The 26,151-nt window shown below is 42.6% G+C and overlaps 1 protein-coding gene across 8 annotated transcripts in view; it reads left to right on the top strand.

The window, feature by feature from the left end:
- Nucleotides 1-8,710, top strand: part of ZNF521 (zinc finger protein 521) — a 348,131-nt gene extending 339,421 nt beyond the window's left edge. For all 8 annotated transcript variants that reach the window (XM_066626103.1, XM_066626107.1, XM_066626104.1 and 5 more), the window contains one exon: nucleotides 7,852-8,710. In XM_066626103.1, coding sequence (XP_066482200.1) covers nucleotides 7,852-7,881 — 30 coding nt within the window. In that variant the 3' untranslated portion in view covers nucleotides 7,882-8,710. The remainder of the gene's footprint in view (nucleotides 1-7,851) is intronic.
- Nucleotides 8,711-26,151: the final 17,441 nt, after the last annotated feature.

The raw sequence follows: 26,151 nt of genomic DNA on the forward strand, positions 1-26,151 counted from the left end.
AGAACAAAGGTGACAGGGGTGACTGCAACAACTACCGTGGCATCTCTCTCCTTAGCGTTGTAGGAAAGCTGTTTGCCCGAGTTGTACTAAAGAGGCTCCAGGTACTTGCAGAGAGCGTCTATCCAGAATCGCAGTGTGGATTCCGAGCCAACAGGTCCACCACTGATATGGTATTCTCCCTTAGACAACTGCAGGAGAAATGCAGGGAACAACGACAGCCACTCTTTATAGCCTTCATAGATCTCACAAAGGCTTTCGACCTGGTCAGCAGAGACGGCCTCTTCAAGATTCTCCCCAAGATTGGATGTCCACCCAGGCTCCTCAGCATCATCAGATCTTTCCACAAGGACATGAAGGGCACTGTTGTCTTCGATGGCTCCACATCAGACCCCTTTGACATCCGAAGTGGAGTGAAGCAGGGCTGTGTTCTTGCACCAACCTTGTTTGGGATTTTCTTCGCTGTCCTGCTGAAGCAGGCCTTTGGAACTGCAACAGAAGGCATCTATCTCCGGACCAGATCAGACGGAAAGCTCTTCAACCTCTCCAGACTAAGAGCAAAATCCAAAGTCCAGCTGAAATGTCTGCGTGACTTCCTCTTTGCTGACGATGCAGCTGTCACTACCCACTCTGCCAAAGATCTCCAGCAGCTCATGGATCATTTTAGCAAGGCCTGCCAAGATTTTGGACTGACAATCAGCCTGAAGAAAACACAGGTCATGGTTCAGGATGTGGACTCACCTCCCTGCATTACAATCTCTGAGCATGAACTGGAGGTTGTCCATGACTTTGTGTACCTTGGCTCAACGATCTCCGACACTCTTTCTCTCGATACCGAGCTAAACAAGCGCATCGGTAAAGCAGCTACCATGTTTTCCAGACTCACAAAGAGAGTCTGGTCCAACAAGAAGCTGACGGAACATACCAAGATCCAGGTCTACAGAGCTTGCGTCCTGACTACACTTCTGTACTGCAGCGGTCATGGACTCTTCGCTCACAACAGGAGAGGAAACTGAGCGCTTTCCACATGCGCTGCCTCCGACGCATCCTCGGCATCACCTGGCAGGACAAAGTTCCAAACAACACAGTCCTGGAACGTGCTGGAATCCCTAGCATGTATTCACTGCTGAAACAGAGACGCCTGCATTGGCTTGGTCATGTCGTGAGAATGGATGATGGCCGGATCCCAAAGGATCTCCTCTATGGAGAACTCGTGCAAGGAAAGCGCCCTACAGGTAGACCACAGCTGTGATACAAGGACATCTGCAAGAGGGATCTGAAGGCCTTAGGGATGGACCTCAACAAGTGGGAAACCCTGGCCTCTGAGCGGCCCGCTTGGAGGCAGGCTGTGCAGCATGGCCTTTCCCAGTTTGAAGAGACACTTTGCCAACAGTCTGAGGCTAAGAGGCAAAGAAGGAAGGCCCATAGCCAGGGAGACAGACCAGGGACAGACTGCACTTGCTCCCGGTGTGGAAGGGATTGTCACTCCCGGATTGGCCTTTTCAGCCACACTAGACGCTGTGCCAGAACCACCTTTCAGAGCACGATACCATAGTCTTTCGAGACTGAAGGTTGCCAATACAATACATGTAATAGCATAACTGGGTTCAAGGTCTGCTACTCTTTAGCCCCCCCCCCCCCCAAAGTACTGTCACTCCTCCCATCAGGTAGGGACCTAGCCATTACAAGAACATAAGAAGATCCCTTCTGGATCAAGCCAAAGGCCCTTTTAGTCCAGCATCCTCTTTCCCAAAGTGGCCTAGCAGTTGTCTCTGGGAAGTCCACAAGTGGGAGATGACGGCACAGCCTTCTGCCTGCCACTACTCCTCTGCAGTGGGTATTCAGAGGTGCACTGCCTCTGAACTGGAAGGTTTCATATAGGCTTCCTGGCAACACCATTGGTACACTTGGCCTATATGAATTTGTCTAGTCTCCTTTTAAAACCCATGAAGAGCGAACACTGTCCCACTCAGTTCTCAACTCATCACCACGCAAGCAGCAGCTTTGAGCATGGTTCTCCCTTCTTTCATCCTTGCATCTCTGTCTTCATTTAGCAAAACATCTGAACCTTTCCCCCTCTGAATTTGTGCACCTTTTCTAGGAGTTATCCTGACCTGATAGCTAGGAAAGTGATAAAATACTGTACTAGAAGCTATCAAAATCTTATTGACAACGGAATTAGATTGGCTTTAGGGCTTTTAACTAATGTTCTGCTGGATCTGCCCATTTTAACTTTTCTCCCCAGTCCCTCCACCAAGGAAACATAGCAGTCTGCCGTTCTCCGAGGACAAATTGAAAACTATCAGGAAGAAGTTTGGGGGGAGGGAGAAATGAGGGGATAGAAGCAGAAAATCTTGATTAGAAAGTATAATTTAATAGAATGTGTATTGAACCAAATGTATTGATTAATGTGGAGGATATAGTACTTATATTGATTCAAACCAGAGATTTAGTACTAAAAGCTGTAAGCCAAAAAGCTGTTGCAGATTGCTACAAAAGTCAGTTTAATGCTGTCCTTGAGAATGCCTTCACAAAGAAATTCTTCTAATGTTTGAGGAGTAGGTAGAATGCTGTATATGTCAGTTTGATCCCGGAGGGTTTTATTTTGTACTCTAATAGCTATTACGAGCCTACATTATATCCAAGGAGTAATTTTCCTTAGGGTTGCCTGGCTCGCTTTGTGTCAATATTCTAGCATTTTAAGTCACGTACAGTATATGCTTCTGGGAACAGCGCAGGAGCCAGCCAGACTCATAATGGTCTGCATTCATTAATAAAGGCAGAAGCTTCTGTCCCTCCATTGCCCACTACAGGGATGCCTCCCTGGTCTTCTGGGACCCGTACAGACACATTTAAAGAAAGCTTTATTTTGAGTGGGCAGGAGATGAAATGCAGGACTTGCAGGCATTTCCTAAGTCAGCTATATGCCCGAGCACAGAGGTGACCTTAATGGGTCAGAGAAGAATGCAGGTCAAAAGACTTATTATCCAGCCTGTTGGAAACCAATTGCTTTTGTTTTTTTTTTAAAAAAAGTGGTGCTTAAAGGTTAGTAATGTAGAAATCTGTTTTACAACCTGAGACTGTATTGGAATGCAGCAGGCTTACAGAAAAGGGGAGGAAGCTGGAGCAGAGCTGAGTTTTTCCAATGTAGATTTCCCATAAATTGTAAAATGTTAGTATACCATAATTAGTTAATCAGTGATGATTGATTACTGGTGTATGCTTTCTTGAATTAAGGAGGAAAAAAACCATGCTGCTGTGATACTGTCACCATCTGTTGAACAATAACGTCCCTATTTAATTTTTATATTTCTTTATTTGTAATCTGCTTTTGAGCAACAATTGCATTCTATTTCATTCAGCTTCGAAATGTCTCATTTAAATTGAATGCAACTGCACGTCACGTTAGGGATTCTAATGGGGTAGTGAATTAGTGGAAGCTTGGTGGGTTTTTTTTTTTTCTTCTTTGCTAGTTTTTTCTTTCCCCTTTAAAGACTTGTTTTCTGTGAGTATTCTGTTCAGGTAAATGGGGGGATGTGTGTGTGTGTGTTTCAAACAGCCATTGCAAGAGACAACAGCCCTATCTGTTTGCTAGGATATTTTCTTTAGCCAGAAACCGATTTTTCTTTATCGGAAACCTCCTTAAAACACAAGTACACGGGAAAAAACAATCATGTGTGGAGACCCAGTGTAACGGCCAGTGATGCCATTATAATTCTGCAGTGGCATTTACTGAAATGCTAAAAAATCAGCAACGGGGGCTGAAGCTGGGCCTAGAGCTCACACACTCTTAATCTATACTGGAGTACTTCAGGAAATCTATATTCAGCAATCACAGTCAGTGGAGTCCTCCAGTTAGAAGGAGGGAAGACTAAGAGAAGGGAGGAGAGAGGAACTCTGTAGTAGAAGAAAGGGGCAGAGCAAAAGGAGAAACGTGGGGTGGGGGTGGAAAGTACGGTGATTCGCTGGGATTCCCAGAGGAACCCAAAGGAAGAAAGGAAAGCTTTGGAGTTCAAAAAATGGGAGAAATGGGGAATGAATGGGGATGAAGAGAGAAGGGTTTGGGTGGTTCAGGCAGAGCCAAAGGCTGCAGCTGGGAATGGCTGTAGGCAAGGGACAGGCCATTAATGCAGTTCACTCACTTGTGGTGGGGGAGCTTGTCTCTCCTACTGAAAAAGCACTCTTGACCGATGCTCTAAGCCTCTGAAGGGAGATCATCCATGGCAAGGGAGTTTCCTCTTGTTCTGAGGACTTGCTGGATTGGTCAAGGGAGTTTGTTGGGGAAAGGAGACGTGAAGCTCATCTCAGGCATCCAACAAACAGTACAAAAGCAGAAAAAGCTACACACGCACAACAATTTGAGTACACACAAGACAACAGCGAGGAAAGAGCAGGGATTTGATGGGTCTTTGGTGAGGCTGCATCACAGACCAAGATTACTGTTTCTGTGAGACTTGAGAACAGAAGAATTTCAGGGGTCACAGCAGCAAAGTTTCCCTAGCCAAAGAGGGCTCTCACAGGCAGAAAGAGGGCTTTGAAGCAAGCCCTTAACATGCACTTGTGGCAGTAGCCTGGATGGGAGTAGGGCGAGGGAAACAAGCTGCCTTTCTTTGAGGGAATGAAGGAAGGTAGAGTGTTGGATAGAGAGAAGTGACCCAAAAGGTTGTCTGAACTCACCAAGTGGCCTTGGGCAAGCCAATCCCTCTCAGTATCAGACCTTGGGGCAATATGGGGATGATGATGATGATGGTGATGATGATGATGTACTTACCATACAGGTGGTGGTTGTAATACTTATATCAAGATAGTACATGTAAAGCACTTTGCACATTCATTATTACTGTCAATTGTATATTAGTTCCAATCCACTTATCTCCTTCTTCAAGCTGGCAGAATCTACATTTACATCAGAGCTTAAAGAGCTTCCAATATGATGAAAATGGTAGCGTCTATACAGTGGGGATATATCCGTACAGAGTTAAAAGCAGTTGATGTCTTCTGGCTGTGCTGAATTTTACATATGAGAAACAGAATGAAGTCAAGGAAGTTATTCAGTATTGTATGTTTTCCAGAAGAGCAATTTTAAAAACATCTGTCCTCAAATATACTGTATGTCCTGCTAAGGGCAAATTCTGCTCTCAAGGCTACACAGAAGCACTTAACTTTAATATTGGTTCTCCCTGTGCACTACAGACTCCCATGTTCATGTCAACAGGAGCTCCATCTTCTGATTTCCGCTCTTGTGTCAACTCCCATTGTCATGGAAGTGGGAGTCTGGAGCACATGGAAAGAGGAGAATATCAGCGTTGAGAACTGCTGTGTGGATAATAGAGGAAAATTTTGTCCTAAATTTTTAAACACAACTTTCTTTATAGAAAAAAAACACCCTTAAAACACTATCTCCAACAGTTCATAACTGGGATTAATGGTTGCAATTTTCAGTCACTTAGACATGGGGTCTCCGATAGACAACTTTTTTTGTTGTTGCTGAATATAATGTGGCTCTCTGTGGGATTAAAGAATTTTTCTCCTCTCCTTATCTCTTTCCTCCCATCTTTCACCTCTTTGTTTCATAAATGTTAGATCTGCGGTGTGCTCTTCCTTTTAGCTTATATAAAACAGCCTTTCTCCCTAGCCTGGTATTTCTCCCTAGCCCATTGATGCTCTGTACAAAGTAAAGAGGTCACACATGCGTGTTGTCTCAAGTGTTTAAAATTAGTGAGGCTGCTTAAGATCCCTAGTCCACAGGCCCATGTGCTGTGAATAGAGTATGTTTGTCTCGGGGCTTAATCAGTGATTTTCTTCCCCTCCCTGCTGCTTTTTTCCTGAATTTATATCTTCATTGCCTCTTGAGAATCTTATTGTGCAGCAGGCTGTATGGGCTGTGGGACCCCAAAGCAGGGCTGAGTGGGGAGTAATTCCATGGTTTTATTTTGTATCTTCCACTTTAGTGCCTTCTTTTTTTTTTTAATTAAAAAAATCTTTGTGGTCCTGAGCACACATGAAAAGCTCCTTTCAATTGTGGCACACACTGCTTGCTGTATGGCTTTTCTAAACCCCAAACTGACCACATGTGACTTGGCATTTTAAAAACGGGGCAAGGGGGTCTCATTAAAAGGAATACACCAGGATCTTTGCTCTCCTTTTGTTGTTTCTGCTATAGTAGTAGTAGTAGTAGTAGTAGTAGTAGTAGTAGTAGTAGTAAAGAAAAGAGCCTCATGAGTGCACAGTAGTCCGTCTGCTGTGATCGGGAGTAGCCTTGTAAATGAGTAACACTCTAGACAGCAACTGTACATCCTTTCCACAGAGGAAGCACCTTGTCCTGTGGGATAGTAGCATCTTGGCAATGGGCTTGGAGCACTTGGAGGACTCGGATCCTGTAGATGTCGCAGCAGTTTTATGCATTGCGGCATTTTGAATAAAAAGAATCTGATAGAGTGCTTAAGAAGCTCCTCTATTGAAACTGGTACAGTTGCCCCTGAGGAATTCTTTGGTCTCAAAATGCTCTGAGTCTTCATAAACTGATTGGATTTTCTGTATACCTTTTGAAGTTTCCTTTTCCTATTTCCTATTGCAAAGACAACTGGGCCAACACGACAGTCCAGTCATGTGTCATTAATTAAAATGTGCATGGGGATGTGCATCCCCCTGCCCAGTTACACCCCTCTCCGCCCCATTCTGCCCTCCCCCATCAGCCCCTGGAGACTCCTGAAGGCAAGAACTTACCTTTTTTGGCTTGGCTATTTAAGCTCTACAGCATGTTAATATACATTGACTGTTTCGAACATATGCATGTGTTTCAAACATTTATATCCCACTTTAAAATGTATTCAAAACTGAAGGTAACATGTATTTGCTCCTGATTTTAAGAGGAAAAAAAGAACTCCCAAACACTTTTTTCATGGTGTAGTATAAAAATTATCTCTGCCACCATCTTGTTCTCTTGCTTTTGTGTTTCTATATTTTTTCACTTTGACTTTCATTTTAGTTTTTATCCTGTTAAACAGCAACCCCCCCCCTTTCATTTTCTTCTCACCTTTCCTTCCATCTTGAGGTTTGTTTTTTCTTTTTAATTGTAATCCTGTAGGCGGGACCCTTGTTGGGTTTTAAACATAGTACAGTGTTTTACACGTTGTCCAGAACAGTTGAAATCATGTTAACTTGGAAGTAACTTCCAAGTTCAGTAGAATTTACTAATGCCCTTAGAATTGCAGGTTTAAGTGTTCAATCAGTGATGATTCTGAATAGTAATTAAGTCACATGCTGATGGGACCATAGAATTATGTCTTTCCTCTGCGATTCATCTCTTTCTGACATCATTGTCCTCTTATGCTCAATTCTCATGTAATAGTGAAATGTCTTTCTTGGTCATAAATAATTGCTATTTTGGAATGTTTTTACCAGTGGATTTTCCAAGATGGATCAGTGAGCATTCCCCATCTATATCACATGTCACATTCTTGGATCCAGCGCCAACCACCCTGGCAGTCATCCCACAAGGCCTTTCAGACCCCTTAATGGGGTCTGATCCACAATATAAGAAACTTCATATTGAGCACTGTAGGCCAACTTCAGCACATATGTGAATGAACACATAGCCTTGTATCAGGTTGAATCAGACCTAATGTGCTTTCAGGTATATAATCACTACTGAGAAATACAGATATGATTTCAAGCAAAGCAAAAAGCAAAGCAAAAAGTTCTTCTGTTAACACTGAAGTGTGCCTAGACCAAGTAATGTAGTGACACGCTATTATTGTTGACATATGTCTTTTTGGCGCCTGGCTAATGCATGTTTTCCCCCATTTCTGTACAATAATTCCATGTGCGTTTCATTTTTCTTTTTTCTTACAGAATCATACAATGACCCAACACAGCAGTTAGTGCAAGGCTGACTTCTTCAGGAGAGGATTCTTTACGGGACAAAAAAAAAAAAGGGAACATGATTTACTCTTTGCACGAGACTTTCATTGTTAATGTATATTATTCAGAAACATTGTATTGTACCATAAAAAACTTGTATTATCAAAACTGTTGGATGTTCATGTGTTTGAACTTTTGAGCACCGGAGAGACTTCCTGTATATAAAGTGTTGCACATGTATTATGTTGTCTGATACTAAAATGGTCTTATAAAGACAAGTGGACTTGGGCCCTATTCAAGCAAGATTAAAAGAGTAATAGTAATAACGTATAAGGAAAAAAGGCTTAAGAAAATGTTATTTTGAAGAAAGAAAGAGAAAAAGAAAAAAGAAGGAATTAGCAGTGATACATTACAACCCTATTTGGCCTTTCTTTTGTTCAAGCTTACGTCTACAAGCTCTCTCTTTTCGTATACAAACGGATGAACTCAAGAGTATTTTTATTGCTGAAGATTCTTGCAAAAAAAAATTAAAACAGACTTTCTCGGAGCAAAATCCCCCAGCTGAATATGGCCTGTATATATATTTGTACGCCTTGCGATAAGACAGATAGCATTACCATATATGCAATAGTTGTTATGTAGATTGTCAAAGAAACTTTTTTTTCCTGGATACCATTTGAAGCTTTTGAGTGTTCAAGACTTTCCTTAATGATGTCACATGGCCAAATTTTTGAATCAGTTGAACTAACCTGTATGTTACTGTTATTAATGTTTACTCTGCGGTCTGAACCTGGAGATTACTGGAATGGTTTTCCAAGAGGAAATAAATTCAGTTTACCATTACACACAACGTTGCTGTTTCTTTTGTCCCTGATAGGAGCTAACCTGCTCCCCCCTTTTGCAAATGAAACCTGACTTGTAACTAAACAAGCTCTTTTTTCTCAACATCACACATTCATTCACGTGCATTTGGTGATTTGGCCTTTCATAGCTCAGACTTCAGCTGAAATTTCTCATTGTTTCAGATGAGCAATGGTGACATGAATGTTCATTTTGCCATATGTATTATAGCACTCAAAATTCATAGGAATGCAAGGATTTGTGGGGAAAGTGATTTGAATGCGCAGTTTGCAAATCTCAACCTCCTCAAATGTTAGGGCTGCCATCTGCTTGGTTTGAAACCAAGTCTAGTTGTTGAGGTGTTTTTGCTTTAGTTTTTGCCTTTTTCACTTCAGAATTTTCTCCTCTTCATTTGGCCTCAGCTGGAACTGCATGTGCTTAAATGAATTATCTTATGGAGAGGAGCAGTGGATGGCTTTCCCCCATCCTCTCGAGCAGAGGTGGCAACCCTGTTAAATTCCATCCACAGCGCTGACACCGACTCTCTCCCCTCTAGTCCCTTGTCCTCATTGCTGACAGAGATGGCAGTAGAGGACATGGCCAGGGAGAGCGCTTCAGTGAGCACTCCAGCCTAACAGTTCCTGTGGGGGAACGTTCAAAGCCAGCAGAGAAGAGTTGCCGAGATGCGAATTAACCTGTTTGTCCCAAGTATGTGTCTAGCAAGGATGCACCACAAAAAGGCCATTTTGGGATCCTCAGCCGCACTCGTCTGAACATTCTTTCTAAATGTGTGCTCCACAAATTGCTGAGAATGGCTTGGTATTTCCAAAGTATTTAAGCAGTGGTTAGAACGGCACACTGTATACCGCAAAGGACTGGATTTGCCTGCCTTTTGCTGTCAGGGTAGATTTTAAGTGTGATTTCCAGTTTGCTGAGTGTCACATTCTGAATCTCCACAGATGGGAGGGCTGGAAACAAAGTAAAAATACCTCTGCTTGCCAGAGATTTCAGGGAAAAATGTGTCATATTTCCTTCTTCAGCCTTGAGAATTTTATGCATATGTTGCCAAAGTACAAAAAAAAAAAAGTCCCGTATTTTCATAAGGAAAATCTCATTTGTGCTGACAAAAGGATAAACACAGGCAATGGTACACACAGCCTGTACAATGCCATGTTCTATTTATAATAAGTCAAAAACCTGCTCCAGTTTCATTTCCATTAATATATTGCTCGTCTCTGCCAAAATGGATTTGATGATGTGTTGTTTCTTTATACCTTTAAGGAGTGCAGGCAGTTCAGCCTTCATGTGTGAAGCATGACATATTGGTTAAAACTGTAAATAGCGTGTTTCTTGTTGAGTTCAAGTATGTTAGGAAATATTACACCCCACTGTGTTTGTGCCACGGAGTTGAGACAGATGGTAGCTGGGAAAGATGCAATCTTATAATCTAAAGCTAAAATATGTCAAAAATATGTTAGCAAGCAAAACATACCATATTACTTGATTCTTATGTCATGACAGCTTGCAAAACATGCAAGGTTGTTGAATTTCTAGTTATGTAAATACTGTGTCACAGTAAACAGAGAAACCAGCAAGTGTGATGATAGCTTTGTGCCTTGATTAGTCCCGCCATTTAGGGCTACTAGGGAATAGAAAGATCTTCTGGTCACATTCAACTCCTGGTAGATTTGAAGAGCAAGTAGTGCTCCTAGCATCAAATGCTGGAATCCACTTACCTTTCTCATTAGTTGCTGGTTTCTCGGTGATACCCTAAAAAGCTGTTTAAATAGATTATGAAAGACATTCAAACTTCCCAATGAGAATTGCCTTTTCCATGGGGGCTTATCAGAGCATTTAGCAAACAGAACAGAAGATAGGGTATCAGCTTGCAGAGCAGAAAAAAACACAGAGACTCTGTTTGTATGAGTGTGCTTAGTCTCTGGCATGCTATCCTCCCTAGTGGGTCGCCAAAGCTAAAATGAGCCACCCTAATGAGAAGGAGAAAAGTCTAATTGTGCCAGCAGCAGAGAGACCAGGGGAGAGTGGAAGAACAGGAGACATACATGTCAGCTGGGTGTAAAAGAGGCCGTGACTTTATTAAGTGAGAAGGCCCATTATATTGCACAAAGAGGACAGTACCACCTTATCCAATTGCTAGGTAACCTTGGGAAGGGGAGTCGTTTATTATCATGAGCCACGCAGGTCTATCTCACCGCCCTCAACAGCAACAATCTGGCTATTTACAACCCACTGTGCCTGTTAAAAGTCCTCCCCCAAAGGGTGTTTGTGGAAAGCTTCCTCTTGCTTAACAGTTAACCCCAAGGTGCTGTCCCACTTGTGAAAGTAAAGAATCACCCACCAGTGAAACAGAGGGAAGCTGCAGGTGCTCCACCACCTGGGCTGATCTCACTTGGCTCTTTGTCAACTATGTAGACAAGCATGGACTAGTGTGGATAAAAGCATTTGCCAGTTGGCTGCCCTATAATAATAATTATTATTACAGAACTTCCAGTCTTGAAGTGTGGCACATCTAATTACCACTAATATCTTGAGAATATAGAGCTCAGATCAGAGTTGGGCATAGTCAGACCTGAGGGCCAGATCAGGTCTACAAAGTGCTTCTGATCCAGCCCTGCAGTGGATGCCCCATTCATAGCTAGCAGACCCTGCCCATATGCACACACACACCCACAACGGATACTGCCCACCCAAATGTAGCAGCCTTATTCCCAGACACTGCATCAGTGTGCATGGGTGTGTGCATGAAAGAAGGGCACAGGTGCACACAGGCCAACCAGCCATGCTGAGCATGAACAAACATGCACCTATCCAGGAGCAATGCAGGTCTAAAAGAACCGACCATAAACGAGAGAGGCAGCAAGAAAGGAAAACTAATTTTTCTCCCTCCAAATTGTCTAAACATTAGGGCTTCAGAAACAAAAAGAAAAGAAAAAATAGACAAGTTCAAAAAATAATAGAATGCAAATATTTATTTTACAGAATTGAAATTGGAACTTATGAGTGTAATTTCAACAGCATGTATGCATTATTGCCTTAAGTACTATTTCCATACCCCAGCATGACCCTCAGCCCCCAAAATATCCCACCCCTGATGCAGCTGGTCTAATATGACAATTCCTAACATGATGACCAGTTGTTTAAAAGGATCTTCAAATGCTCATGGACTTAAGTGCCAGAAACTGCTCCACTTTCTATAGTGTAGGATCTGATTGTAATCTGGTCCTGATGGATAATCCATCCTTTTACTTTCATTTACCTTATCATTGTCCTCCAGGGAGGACAAAGGGAGTAAGAGTATTTCTCACACACCAGCATACGACCCCCTCCCGTTTATAACAAAATTAACAATTAATTCACACCTTGATTGAATCCTTCCCTATTTAGATGTCACAACAGATTTTCACATACTGCAAAAAGAAAGGCTTACAAATGTTAATATTGTGACAGGCAAGACTCCTAAAAGCAAATGAATCATAATTGGCGACAATTACAAATAACTTAGGAGGCAAACAGAATATTATTTGCCACAAGGAGCAGGGGGCCTACATAGTGTCAGATGATGCAGAGAACTCCAAGGAAGGACTCTTGGCCACACAGACAGAAATATAACATTGATTCCATTCTAATGCCTTCATTCAAATGTTACTGCTTCATTACCATTTGAGTGACCTTTACGGTTTAGCAGCAAATGGAACATTTTCTTTGCAATGGCTCCTTCACTGAGGACACAATCCTGACCAGATCTACTCAGAAGTAAGTCCTATTTTGTTCAATGGGGCTTACTTTCAGGAAAGTGTGGTTAGGATTACAGCCTATGTAATTAGCAAGCACAATCAGGCATTTTGTCTTTTCTACTCATAAGAGACACGATCTTATTCATCCAAATGGTCTAAAAATTCAGTTGCAGAGACTCTTGAAGAAAGCAAACTACAATCTGCACTTACACCTGCCTCATTCTGAATTAGACCATTGGTCCATCTTGCCCAGTATTGTCTACAATCACCAGCAGAAGTTCTCCAAGTGAAGCTTTCCCAGCCCTACCTTGAGATGCCAAAGATTGAACCTAGAACTTTCTTCATGCAAAACAAGTGCTTGACCATTCAGCTACAACCCCATCCCTGATCTTCATAGCATTACAGTGCCAAGTAGACATGGAAGAGCTATGATGTGACATGTTAGAATCATGTATTCTTGAGCCCAGGCTTTAGCATCTGAACAATTCATTGGCCTGAACAGGTGTTTCACAGCGCGCACATGTTCTTATGTATCTTTCATTTCAACTGAGGTTTGCTCACAAGTTCCAAATGGATTATATCCTATATGCCTTCCCACTCACATGCCAATAATCCTCTCTTTATTTCTGCATTGGCATCCTGAGATTTATTATTGAAATTTTTTATTATTATTTTATTACTTATTCTAATAGCATGTTCTAGTAATGGATTCCCCATGGAGACTGGTGGTTCTGTGCCGCTCACTCTTCCATGCAAATTTTCTTTGGTGTGTGTCACACAAAGCATGACAAGTTCTCACTCATGTTTCAAAGCCCGCTTGCTCTTTTCAGAGCTATTTGTTATTGTCTCCACCATCACAAGTTTAAAAAAGGAAAGTTAATTAAATATGGAACAAGACTGAGCAACATCTTTTAAACCATCATGTCATTAGAACTGGATTCCTCGGAGAGCTGCTTAAAAGGAGTTTGAGAACAATGACTGTTCAATCAGATATTTATGGGCATAGTTATGTAAACACACTCTTTATTGTCTATGTATATTTAATATAATTATCAGTTTTGTACTCAGACTCTCTGGAGACCCAACAAATCACAGTGTCGCTTTGAAAATGTCAGCAGAAAAGACAATTATTATGCTTACAAATATTCATAAATTATATTCAAAAGTCCTGTAAAAACGTATCCTATGAAACAGTTCTTTGCAGTAACTGAGTAATTACTGGATTTCTTTGATTTAAACTCATTTTGAGGAATCCACTACAAACACTTCAGAGGTATGGCAGACTGTTGATCATAGCAAATAAGATCATAAGCATTCTGGACATATGAAGAATTGATCTGAAAACATTAGTATCTGTGGAGGATGGGGAGCAAGTAAATAGGTTGACAATGACATTTGAAATGTTGGCTTAGTGAAACGAACATGGAGAACATGGTCCTTCTTCTCCATGCATATTCCAACTTAAATACAATTTTGCTTTATTAAATTTGTGAACTTGCACAGGGCTTAGCTACCAAGCCACGAATTTCTGTCATACTAATTTCATAGTTTTTCAAACATTTTTCATGAAACGTGTCAATTAAAAAAATTATTCATTCCTACATCGCCATGCAACATTGAAAGTAAGGTTTGGGAGTGCTGTTTCTACAGTTGATGATTAGAATCAGAAGAATGCACACATATGGCATGCCCCACATGTACACATGGCATGTACCTGGAAACATGGTACAGGGAGGAGACTAACCAAACGTTAACAGAAAGTAGGACAGATTCTACTTCCTGTTAACGTTCTGTTAGTCTCTTCCCTTTACTGTGCAGGCTGCTTGCCTGCAGGTTGTGTTCTTTAGTGATGCAAGAATGTTGCTTGGTTAAGCAAGAAAAACCCCTGCTTCCAGCTCTACTAAACAAAAGTGAAGGTAATGTAATGGGTGTGGGGGGGTGCTGCCCGGATCCACAGATAATCTATGGATACAGGAGGACGCCTGTATTTCATTTATCTCCCTGAAACTAATTGGGATGAAGGCAGCTAGGCTTGTTTGCTTGCTCCAACACGTCCGCCTCGTAGAAAAACCTGAAGCTCATGGCCAGAGGAAAAAGTAGTGCTTTGCTCTTACCACCTGAAGGAAGAGTCAGGGGAAGCCAATCAGTGTCAGTCCCTCCCACCCGGCTTTCCTGCGATTCACCATTTTGAGGATGCCTTTACTGCTAACCACTGCACCAAAAAAGTGAAAGTGAAATAACTGGAGTAGAAACCTCAGCCAGGCTCAGGCAGCACCAGCTAACCAAGAAAGAGAGAATGCCGTGGTCTCAATCTTTCTTCCTCTCAGAGTGCTGGGTGGGGCTTCAATGAATGATTCCAAGGCTCCCCTGCCTGCTTTCTGCTGCTCCCCAGGGAGCCATGGCTCACAGTTTGGGAACTATTAGTTTACAATCATGGCCTTTAGCAAACACTGTTCATCGTTCCATCCTGATAGGATTTTGCAGTTATTGTTCAATTTGGGATGATGTGCACTGAGCCATGAATTAGGAAATGTTCAAGCAATTTCATCTAGGGCAGGGGTGCTCAATAGGTGGATCGTGATCTACCGGTAGATCGCGAGGCAAAATGAGTAGATCGCAGAGTGCCGACCCCCCCTTCAGGTGCCTCTGGGAGGAAACGCCGGGAGTAAGGCCCATTGTACTCAATGGGGCTTACTCCCAGGTAAGTGTGGCTAGGATTGCAGCCTCACAGCCTAATCCTAGGCATGTCTACTCAGGAGTAAGTCCTGTTATACTCAGTGGGGCTCAAGGTACACCAACATACATTGTACACATAAATGTTATATGTTATCATGGCGCGAACATTGTAAAAAAAACTCTGGTAGATCTCCGGGCCTTGCTGGGTTTCAAAGTAGCTCTCGAGCCAAAAAAGTGTGAGCACCCCTGATCTAGGGTATCACATCTGCGGTTTCAGCACCAGGGTCTTTCAGTTCAGCACGCATAGTGCATGGCTGATGAATCGGTGCAAGATCAATGAGGGATGTATATCCCACTTGAATGGGAAGCAATAGGTGTCTGGAGGTAAAGATTTGTGCTTTTCTTCAGGATGCTTCTTATATCCCTGGCGTCCACAGCAGTGCCCAGCTGAGATAGCTGGAAGCTGTCATGTAGACATGGAATTCAATGGAAGTAACCACTATGGATATTGTTTCACTCAGAATCTCAAACATGCAAGGTTTACTAACTTACTACTACTAACCCAATCCTACTCATATCCACTCAGAAGCAAGGCCCATTATAATCAATGGGGCTCACTCCCAGATAAGTCTGCACAGGATTGCAGCCTACATGTCTTATCTGAGAAAAGCCTTCTGTAAATCGCCCCAGAACATGAATATCCCTATCCAGCTGCCCCCTAGTGGTATTTCTAGTCATTTTAATGCATTTCAGTCTAATCCTAATAATATTTACTGTGAAGTCTGTTACATTGATTTGTCTGCTGGATCAGGCCAAGAGTCCATCTAGTCCAGCTTCCTGTATCTCACAGTGGCCCACCAGGTGCTTCTGAGAACTCAAGATAACAGACAACAAGATACCAGTTGCCACCTCCTTACATCTGACATTCAGAGATAAGCTACCTCTAAAACCTAGCAACTGCATACAAACATCATGTAAGTATGTTCTCTTTCAGCAGATTTCAATAATAGTGTATGGTTTGGGTTATCAATTTTTTTCTGAGGAAAATGTTCACACTTGATGAACCTATCTGCCTGTTTTGATCAGCTGGAGTACCTGATGAAAGTAACGATTGTTTCGTATGTGAACTAGGTATGTTATACAGCAGGGCCTTTTTGAGCATGGCACCAGCTCTCTGCCCTTCCTTCTCCAGAGACATCAGTTTGTACTCTTATCATCAACTTATTTGCAAAGATCCAAGACTATCTTTTAAGTTACGACATCTGAGTGACTTTCTAGAACCTTATAACACGTATCCTGTGAATATTATTATATTGATATGCTCTGTTCATGTGGTTTGTTTTGAGCAGTTTTTGGGAAGTATGCAGGATTTATGGAGTGTATAAATGTTGATGTTCTTCTGTTGTAAAATGCCTTCAGCTTATTTGGAATGGGCAAGTTACATATATCAACACTCAATCCTTTTGGTTACCTGTTGTGGTTTAATTATTTCTGGGCTCCAAGGAATGAATGCTGGTGGTGCACCATCACCTTTCATTTTCCCCAAGACATTTTCCATTAGAGTCTATTCTTATGACCACTGCAGTATGTGAACGTTGGGGAATCAGCTTTGCTTGTGAAGGCTGTCTGCCTCTGTGCATCCATTAGCTATGTACATCCATCAGCATCCACCATGCAATTTGTCCTATGGCACACAACTGCAACATCTTCACACAGCATTTGCAATGACATGCCAAAGGGCCAAATCCTGTACATGCCAGTGGATATAACCAACATGTGTTGAAGTTACTGGGAACTAACATGAGCATGAGAATGCTTTAAAAAAAAAAAAAGAAAAAGGCTACTGCACACTTAAGTGTTTGTGTGAAGAGAATTCTAAGGATGCTGTACAGGCCAAATGACACATTATGAAGAATGTGCAAATTTGGTCCTCGTTTTCTTCTTTTTTTACTTTTAACTTGCCTGAGGAGGGTGTAAAATGCCCGCAAACCTCAGCAGGAGATCAGAGGGCATTAGTTCTTCAATACCACCATGACCCCAGTTGAGCATTCCCTGCTTTCAGTGGAAGCTTTTGGCCAATTTTCACCACAATTTGGTTTTTATTTTTTATTTTTCAGTACTTATTAAGCTTTGGATAGTCAACTTCAAAAGAACTTTAACATTTATATTAAGGATTTGTGTCTCTTATGTTTGTAAAGACTCTTCCTTTTGTTTACTGACCAAGGTTTTCTTTCCTTAGTGATATTTGTCTGAAAATCCCTTGATAATGTGATGCTCAACAGTGAGTGTTTGGCCTACTTACCACAGCATTTGTTTTGTCTGAATGTCCTCAATGTTGATGGTGTCTCATATATGCATTGTTAAGTAACCTGTTTTCTCCTTTCCCTGAGGGGATTTTCCATGTGTGCTCCTGTTGCCTCATATGTAAATGGGCAATTTCAAGTGTGGTCCTTAGAGTCACACATCTATTGATGACTTTCACATTGCCAGCCCCTCAGAGGCTCTGCAGACCCATCAAAAGTTCAGGAAGGGTTACAGCAATACATTCTTGGTTCCATTCTGTGTATCTGCTTAAGAAAAAGCTTTATATTCCCTTATGGAAACTTTTGTGTTGGCCAACAGGCTCTGAATGGTTCTCTACCCCCCAAACATACTACTCATAGAAACAATCATGCTTGCTACTCATGTACCCAGATAGTTTATTGTGATTAATAAAAGGATGGGCTGTTCAGAAATGCGAAGGATTGCTTCCTCACAAAAGACGAAGCAGGCTGCCTGGCTCAAAGCATACTTACTGTGTATCCCAAGAGGAGAGCTCAAAATCACTTGTCACTTCAAAAAAATGGCCCATAAAGAATTTAAACGTGCAGGTTATTTTGGACAGAACATAATTCTGAATGTACAGTTTTGTTAGTGAATTGTTTTGCTATCACTTCCATTATTTTTTAAACATTGCATTTTCAAATTTCAGATTAAATTTCCCTGAGATAGGGTGCCAAGTCACCACATTCCTTTACCATCTCATTCTGCCCATTGAAAAACACCCCTTACATTGTGCCCTCCAAGGGATGTCATGACAAATGACAAACATACACCAAAATATGCACAGTATTGTTGCTGACACTGCTTTTGTACATACACAAACACACACACCCCTACCATTACATGTGTATACACATACACAAAGTCTCAGGCCCAGGTCTGCCCGGCCCAGAATTAAACTCAGTTGGGGGAATTTAAAACTAGAGTGGCTAAAATGCAATGTATGGCTGTTTAGGGGCCACTGACTGGATAGCAGAGCTAACAACCTCAAAGTGCCTCTAATTAGGGTCACGGTAACCACAAGGCAGAATTTTTCAAAAGACGACAGATATTAAGAAATGTAGAAAAACAAGGAAAAGTTCGTGGTTACTTGTAAGGTCAGTTGGCGAGAGGTTTAGGTGGTTGTGGGTGAAAGCTCCCTTTGAATAGGCAAGGGTGTGTGTGTGTGTGTGTGTGTGTGAGAGAGAGAGAGAGAGAGAGAGAGAGAGAGAGAGAGAGAGAGAGTTGGACTGCCAGCTGAGAGAAGGAGTTAAGTAGTGGGAGGTTTAAGACAAGCACTTGGGAATGGAGAATTTTAGAAGGGATGGAGGTTAAAAAAAAGAGAAGAGCAATTAGATATCATAAGTCTGTTGGGTAGACCAGGATACTTCTGTGAAGTGAGTCCAGGCCTTCAGAACCTGAGGAAAAAGGAAAAGTGGAGCAAAAAAATGCCCTTTGTGGTCAGGGACAGTAGCTCCTTTGAACTACTGAGGCAAGAGACTCTCCAAGCAGGAAAAATCTCATCAGAAACAGAGTGGAAGACTCTATTGGAGGGAGAGGGTGCTAAAATGGACAGGGTGGGTGCCTTCAGGGGGGAAGAAAATGCAAAAAGTCTGCTCCCAGAGTAGGGGTAGTTACAGGACTACGGCCAAAGATAGTCCTGGCATCTGGAGTTCCCTTGAAGCTTTGTGGTCGCACAGGTCCATGCAGTTCAGAGCTCAGCTCTCCTGGGAGTCTGGCAATGACACCTGATGTCATCACCAAGCATCTGGAGAAATGCTGCACCACCACAGAAGAGATCTACAAGAGATTTATTACACAGGAAGACTTATGCTTGCAAGTGAGCCTATGCCATAGTGGAGAGCCCAAATTTGCCAGAATTTAGAAGAAAGTGACACACAGATGCTTCACAGTGCTACAGCTTTCTGTTCTGATCAATGACCCTTTATTAACAAGATTTTGATTAGAAGGAGCTGTGCCTCTACCCCTCCAGGACTGAGTCCTGCCTGACTCTCAAGACTGTCAGCTAAGGAACCAAGACAGAGTTAGGAGAGACTGTGCACATTTTGGAAAGTAAGGGCAATGGGGCAAAAGGACCCATACAGAGAACAATGAACATGATTTTGAAATACGTGAGAAGGCTACCTTGTAACCTCAAAGTGCTTTCTTCCCTGTTGTCAGAAGAGGATTGCACACTGAGGCAGCCAGTGGAACTCTGGCCATCTGTGGGTACCAGGAACTAGTAGTTGGGCACTTCATTGTGAAGCACACAATGTTTTGTGGAACACACAACGTTTTGTGGTTGGTCTGTGGAACTCCTTGCCACAGGATGTGGTGATGGCATCTGGCCTAGATGCCTTTAAAAGGGGATTGGACAAATTTCTGGAGGAAAAATCCATTATGGTTTACAAGCCATGATGTGTATGTGCAACCTCCTGATTTTAGAAATGGGCTATGTCAGAATGCCAGATGCAAGGGAGGGCACCAGGATGCAGGTCTCTTGTTATCTGGTGTGCTCCTTGGGGCATTTGGTGGGCCGCTGTGAGATACAGGAAGCTGGACTAGATGGGCCTATGGCCTGATCCAGTGGGGCTGTTCTTATGTTCTTATGTTCACATCTGGCATCAAAGGTGAAACGTTGAGCATCAAAGGGGCCTGATACACTTCTCCAGGTTTTTGAGATGCTGCCAGTTAGCCACTGTTGAAAGGCACTAAAGGACACAACATTAAATGGTTATGTTAATTAAATGGGTAGGAGGTGTGGTCTGGAGGTTGAGCTGTCCCCTTGCCTGAAAAGCACTAAGCAGGATCAGCTGCCTTGGATGGGAGACTTGACAGGAAACTGAAACCTGAAGACAAAAGCCACTGTCCATCTCTGCAGAGGAGTATGCAGGTGAATCAGCTGGCAAGACAACACCTGATGCTTGATTTGCAGCTTCCTGTGAAAGTCTTGAAGTACAAACAGGACAGGATGACGACTGTACTGTGAAGGGAAAAATCTGGAGAAATGGAGGGTTCTAGGTGTCTCATGAAACAATACTTTAAAAAAAAAACCATTGAAAAATGGGGTTTATGACTATGTAAACCACCTTGAACCTCTGAGAACAGCGGTATATAAATGTTTATACTCATCTTTGGTGTGGCGTTTACAATGGCACCAATTGACCTATCCATTGTTTGGAGTTCTGTTTATATCCCTTTAGTTGCTCAGACTGGGGGACGGATGGACAGAGGGTAGGGAACACACCGTTAAATATTATGTGCTGTCCACAATAAGAGCACATGAACAAGAGAGCCAGACTTTATATTGGCAGACTTGCAGTTAAGCCTATGTATGCAATATCCAAGTCATGTGCTCGCCCTTCTCACCTCCTGGACAGTCTCAAGGATAGATCAAGTACACAAGAGGTCAATGCTGGTCCATAACATTTTATAGCCTGAACAGTGCTGTAAAATAATACAACCAAATAGTTCCCCCCCTAACTTCTGCTGTCTTTTTTTCTAATAAAAATCACACCCTCTCTTCTTTCAAATCTCTCCCTCTTCCTAGAAAAGAAGACAGTTTATGGCACTGTTTCGCCTTCCTTCTTCTGCTGCCCATCCATGGGGAACCTTTAGGTGGGTTGCTGTGCCACTCTCAAGAACTGATCCATAGTCGGCAACTTGTTTCAGGCTAGTTTATGGGAGGCCTGGCCCCACAAGAGGTGGCAGACTGTTAGAGCATTTGCTGTCCCCATCCCAGTCTTGTAGCTGAGCCCCATGGGAGTCATCTGTAAACAAGGCCAACACTCAAGATGAAAGCAGTGGCTTTGATTCGCAACTCTGTTGTGAAAGGTAGTGTGACCGAGTCACATGAGCAGCATTGCACAGTGCATCCTTGATTGTTCTATGCCCCTGTGTTGGAGTGCTATATGTTTAAATAATTTGAAGTTAATTAAGAGTATTGGCTTGGAACTAAATCAGGAAACTTACACATCTGTGCTTGCATCCTGGAACAGAGGTGCCTTCAAAAGTGCCTCAGGCAATGTACTTATTTTATATCCTACTTAAACGTGGGTTTTTTTTGGGAGGGGGGGTTTGCTCTTTTGCAATTCATTGCTAAATGGAAGGAACATGATTTAAAAAAAAAAAAAAAAACACATGATGACTTCTAATTAATGATGGAACAAAACCATTTCAATTATGATTTTATCTAAACATTTCATTTAATATACTGTGAGATTTTATCCAGAGTGCCAAACACTGAAACCACAAACATTACATGGATAAAAGACTCTAAAGTGTGGAATGCCAGCTGACAAAAGCTTGAGTTAGATCCAAGTCTCCAATGTTTCCAACATGATATTTTATCTTTGTATTAAAATTGACTTCACTTCAGTCCTCTCAGGGTAGGTGGACAATTCTTACTTTTTGTTTGAATCAGACACGTTATGATTTAAATTTCCACTGCAAATGGGCTTTGATCACACCTTTCAGGTGCCTTTCACCTATGCGTCTTACTCATGTCAACATTCTCTAATTGCAAAATGCTAGTTTGAGTTGGTAAACAGTAGGCAAATGCTTATTTTTCCATGAAATAAATATAGTAGTTTTAATTTTCCATGCACTATGTTTCTGAATGTTCTTAATAGTTGCAATCCATATCTGGAAGTTAAGTCATTGCAATTGCAGGAATATAATCCCATGAAGTGTGTTTTAACAATAATTAAGCTGCTGAATAATTTCAAAAACAAGATATTTAAAAATCTTACCCAAATCACTCCCCCCCCCCCAATGAAGCTGCACCAATAGAGCATGTGATGTATCCACAGGAAGGGGACAATTAGAAGTCTCCTTGGGTAAGTGAAAGTTTGCTCATTTACTCTGGGGAAAGTTTTCACCAAAATCATGGGACTCCTTGGATCTGTGCTGGCTGTTTCGCAGGTAAATTTGAGGCATGTAATGGCGGTGGTAAAGGAGATAGATGGGGTTTGGTTATTGCTGCACTTGTATGCCACTGAGACCTCCCCATCCAACTCCCTCCCTTCTACTGTTCTGCCCCCTGCATTCCACCATTCCATCCCCCTTCCCACCTTGCTCCACCCCCTGCCACTGTCTGACCTACCTTGTTAGGTCTGGCAGCAGGCCTACAGGTGGGGCAGTGCACCTAAAATGGTCACGGCCAGGGGCCATGTTATGACAGTGGAACTATGTTCTGCTGTCGTAAAGCCCTCTGCATACCAGTCCAATTCATGATAAGATTGGGCAGTAATTAATTACTATAAAATCATTTCCATTCACAAAGGTGATTGATATAGAATGTTTCATTAAACATTATAGTCCAGCCAAATTGATTAAGCTCAAATGGAGATGATCTAGGAATACACAATCTCTTCCTCTTCCCCTTTGTTCTTTTTCTTCATGTACTTCTAATACTAATGTTTTCTTCAACCCAGAATTTTAAGTTCTATTGCTTGCCTACATGCCATAGTATTAGAACACTTCCAGTGCCTTATCGTTCGCATTTAAGAAGTTATTAAAACTCCAAGTCCTGCTCCACCAACTCCTTCCTTCCTCCTATCCATTGGTTTCTGGTTTCTTAAATTGTGTGCTTGTGAGTAGGAACTAAGTTTGCCCTCCCACCTTTTCTAATTTACCTAGACTGATTCAAGAAGAAAATGAAGAAGACGTTTTTGCAGAAAGAAGCACTCCTTCTTTGCACACACCGGTCTTTCTCCTTCTAATTGTCCCATGCCCTAAAACTCAGGAAGGAAAAACACATAGAAAGGAGCAGGCTAGTATGATGCCTCTTTTTAGCCCTTGTCCTTCTGTCTCTTTCTCAACTCTTCCCATCTTCTAGTCATACATGGCAGCCCAAAGATGGACATGGGATGGATCAGCTGCAGTGGCGAGACGGTGGGCACTTGAGGAGTGATACAACTCAGCCCACAACCAGACATAACCTCACACTCAAATTGACCAACCTAATCAGTCCTTGCTCTGGACCCTAAAATCAAAACTCTGTAGGACAGTGGTTGGCAACCAGAGGCCCATCAGGGCTCTATGTATAACCTGGGAGACATTTTTTGTTTACTGTTACCCATATACAGCAGTGCTTCCCAAACTGTGCACCATGGTGCTTTAGGGTGCTGCAGCACACTTACAGAGGTGCCATGGGATGTCCCCAGTGGCCCTCCCTACCAGCTCTTCTGGGTGCCACCATCTTGAATCATGTGAGATCTCTTGAGATTTAGATGCTACCATCTTAGACTGTGCAAGTTTTCATGTAATCCAAGATGGCATCACCTGGCTGAGCCAGAAATAAGAGGCTGCAGGAGCACCATGACCCCAGTAAGTTTGGGAACCACTTACACCATAGTATTCCTGGGGTAGTAAGTGCACATGCCCAGTTTCAATGTTGTGGCCCATTCAGATAAAGAAGAGCCTCTCGTGTGGTCCGCGCAGTAGTCTAGGTTGCCCATCACTTCTGTAGATGGTATTTGTACTGTCATTCTGTTTACATAGGCCTCACCGGGAGCTCACTATTTCTAGAGCTCCTTTTTCATGTTGCTTGCATTGCCCTGGAAACAATTGGAAACAAAAAAAATTGGAAACTTTTTTCCAATTTGGAAACAAAACAAAAAAAAAGCTGCAAGTTCAACGATCAAGAAACCATCTCTGCATTTCTTCCAACAGTAAGCAACAACAAATACTGAATGGAAGGAAAGAGTCAGTGTTGATCTGGCAGCAGCCAGTGGTCCCCTAATGCCACTGATCTGACTAGTGTTTCATGTAAGGATGAAATATGGCATTTCCAAAAATAACACTTAAAAACTCCCTTGGTGGCTGTTAAGAAGGCACAATAGAAATCTGCAGAGGTCTGTCTGTTCCCCTAACACAAGCTACGTAGAGCTACATCTTTATTTTTCAGTTGAAATCACCCCTTCCGCACCAACATTTTACAAAGGGGTAGCTGGGCTAGTCTGCCGCAGGAAAAAAAACAACAAAAGGTCTTGTGGCACCTTAAAGACTCCCACATTTATTTCAGCTGGAGCTTTTGTAGTCTACAGTCCTTCAGAGGTGAACTTACATTTCAAATTTCAGTGCTGAGGTTGGTCCACGGCAACCTCAAATATTTACAATCTTGTTTATTTCTTTCCAATATTTTTATCCTGCCTTTCTATATAGAGCTGCACTCAGATAACCTAGGGGTCATCCAGAGATTTGTGCTCATCAGTGTGAAGGAAATCAGATCTCACCCCTTTATGGCCGGGTAATCTTTTTATTACCCTCAGGGTGATCAAGTGGCCATAAACCCTTATGGTCACTGGGCACCCGCAGATCTCTGCAAGACCGATTGCCAAATAGCTCCTAAACCGCAGAGCTTCCACTCCTGATAGCCAGGATAAATTTGGGGAACCCTCCCCTTGAGTCGTACTCCAGCTGACACCCTCTTGGACTCAGCTTAATAAAAAGGAGTAGACTCCCATACAGGGTCTCCAGGGTCCACCCCGCCCACACTGGATTGCCTCCCACAACCAGTCCCTGTGCTCCCTTCCAATCCCAATAATCCAGTCAGTTGTAATAAGTAGGATTTATTGCATAAAGGCTTAAAGCAGGGTTATACAGACAGCACTGCATAGTCTAAAATTTAGGAATTTAGGCAAAGAGCATAGCATTACAATACAACACTCAGTCTAATAAAACAATAACAACTACCTCCTAACTCTAACTATCACTCACCAAAGTCTTAGCATTCCGAAATCTGATCTAGCCCATCTTGCTGCAGTCAAGTTGGGTTCACTCCTGCCAGAGCGGTCCAGGATCTCAGGCCCCCTCAGCCAGAGACAAAGTCAGCCCAGCATAAGCGTCCCTTCCCTCACCTTTATAGGCCTCCTGACCCATCCACCAATCAGAACTCGGTGCCAGCCGAACATTCTAGGGGTGAATGTGCCACCAGCCTCCTTACTCATGGTGGAATCCCCCCTCCCATCCCAAGACACTCACAGCTGAACCCTGTTGTAAATCAAGCTGGCCTTGGAGCCCACTTGGTACAATATCAGAGGCCCTGTGAAGCAACCTCCTCCACAGTTCTCCCAGGTTTGGTATGCACTAATTAATGTTGGATACAGCTGGGGTCTGACACTGGGGCCTACCAGCATGGCTACAAGCAGATCTTTCCTTATTCAGATATTACCTGGTCCTTGATTTCCCTTTTTTGTCACAATCAGCTCAATGTTTGTATGCAGAAAAGTTCTATTTAAACAGGGGCTTGCACAATGTAACAGGGCGACAAGGGATCACACGAGGCAATCCGGTTCAATAATGATATTGAAGTGGTTGTGGAAGGGGTGGTGAGATCAACTACATGGAAATAATGGGAAAATGAGCCAACACTTTCCAGAGAACCTAATGTTCTAACAGAGCATAGATTTTGGCCTGTGAATAAGCCAATCATGTCCTCAAAGCTGGTGATTTCAGTCATGGTTCTCAGTACTCCATGTATTCCTTGACCTGCATTTTATGTTTTACTCCATGGGCCTGCATGGTGGTGTCCATAACCCACAGTGAGACTTGCACACACCATAATTACTGCAGCCATCGAGTTTCTGCCTGAGGCTCCCAACTAATGGGTGGGCAATGGTTGGAAGAGAAGACACCTCTTTGGCATGGCCAGCCCAGACATGACCAGATGCAGGTTCAGGACCTTGCTCACCCTGTAAGCTGCTGCCTCCCTCCA

The sequence above is a fragment of the Tiliqua scincoides genome, chromosome 4 (assembly GCF_035046505.1).
Source record: "Tiliqua scincoides isolate rTilSci1 chromosome 4, rTilSci1.hap2, whole genome shotgun sequence".
NCBI classification, from domain to species: Eukaryota; Metazoa; Chordata; class Lepidosauria; order Squamata; family Scincidae; genus Tiliqua; species Tiliqua scincoides.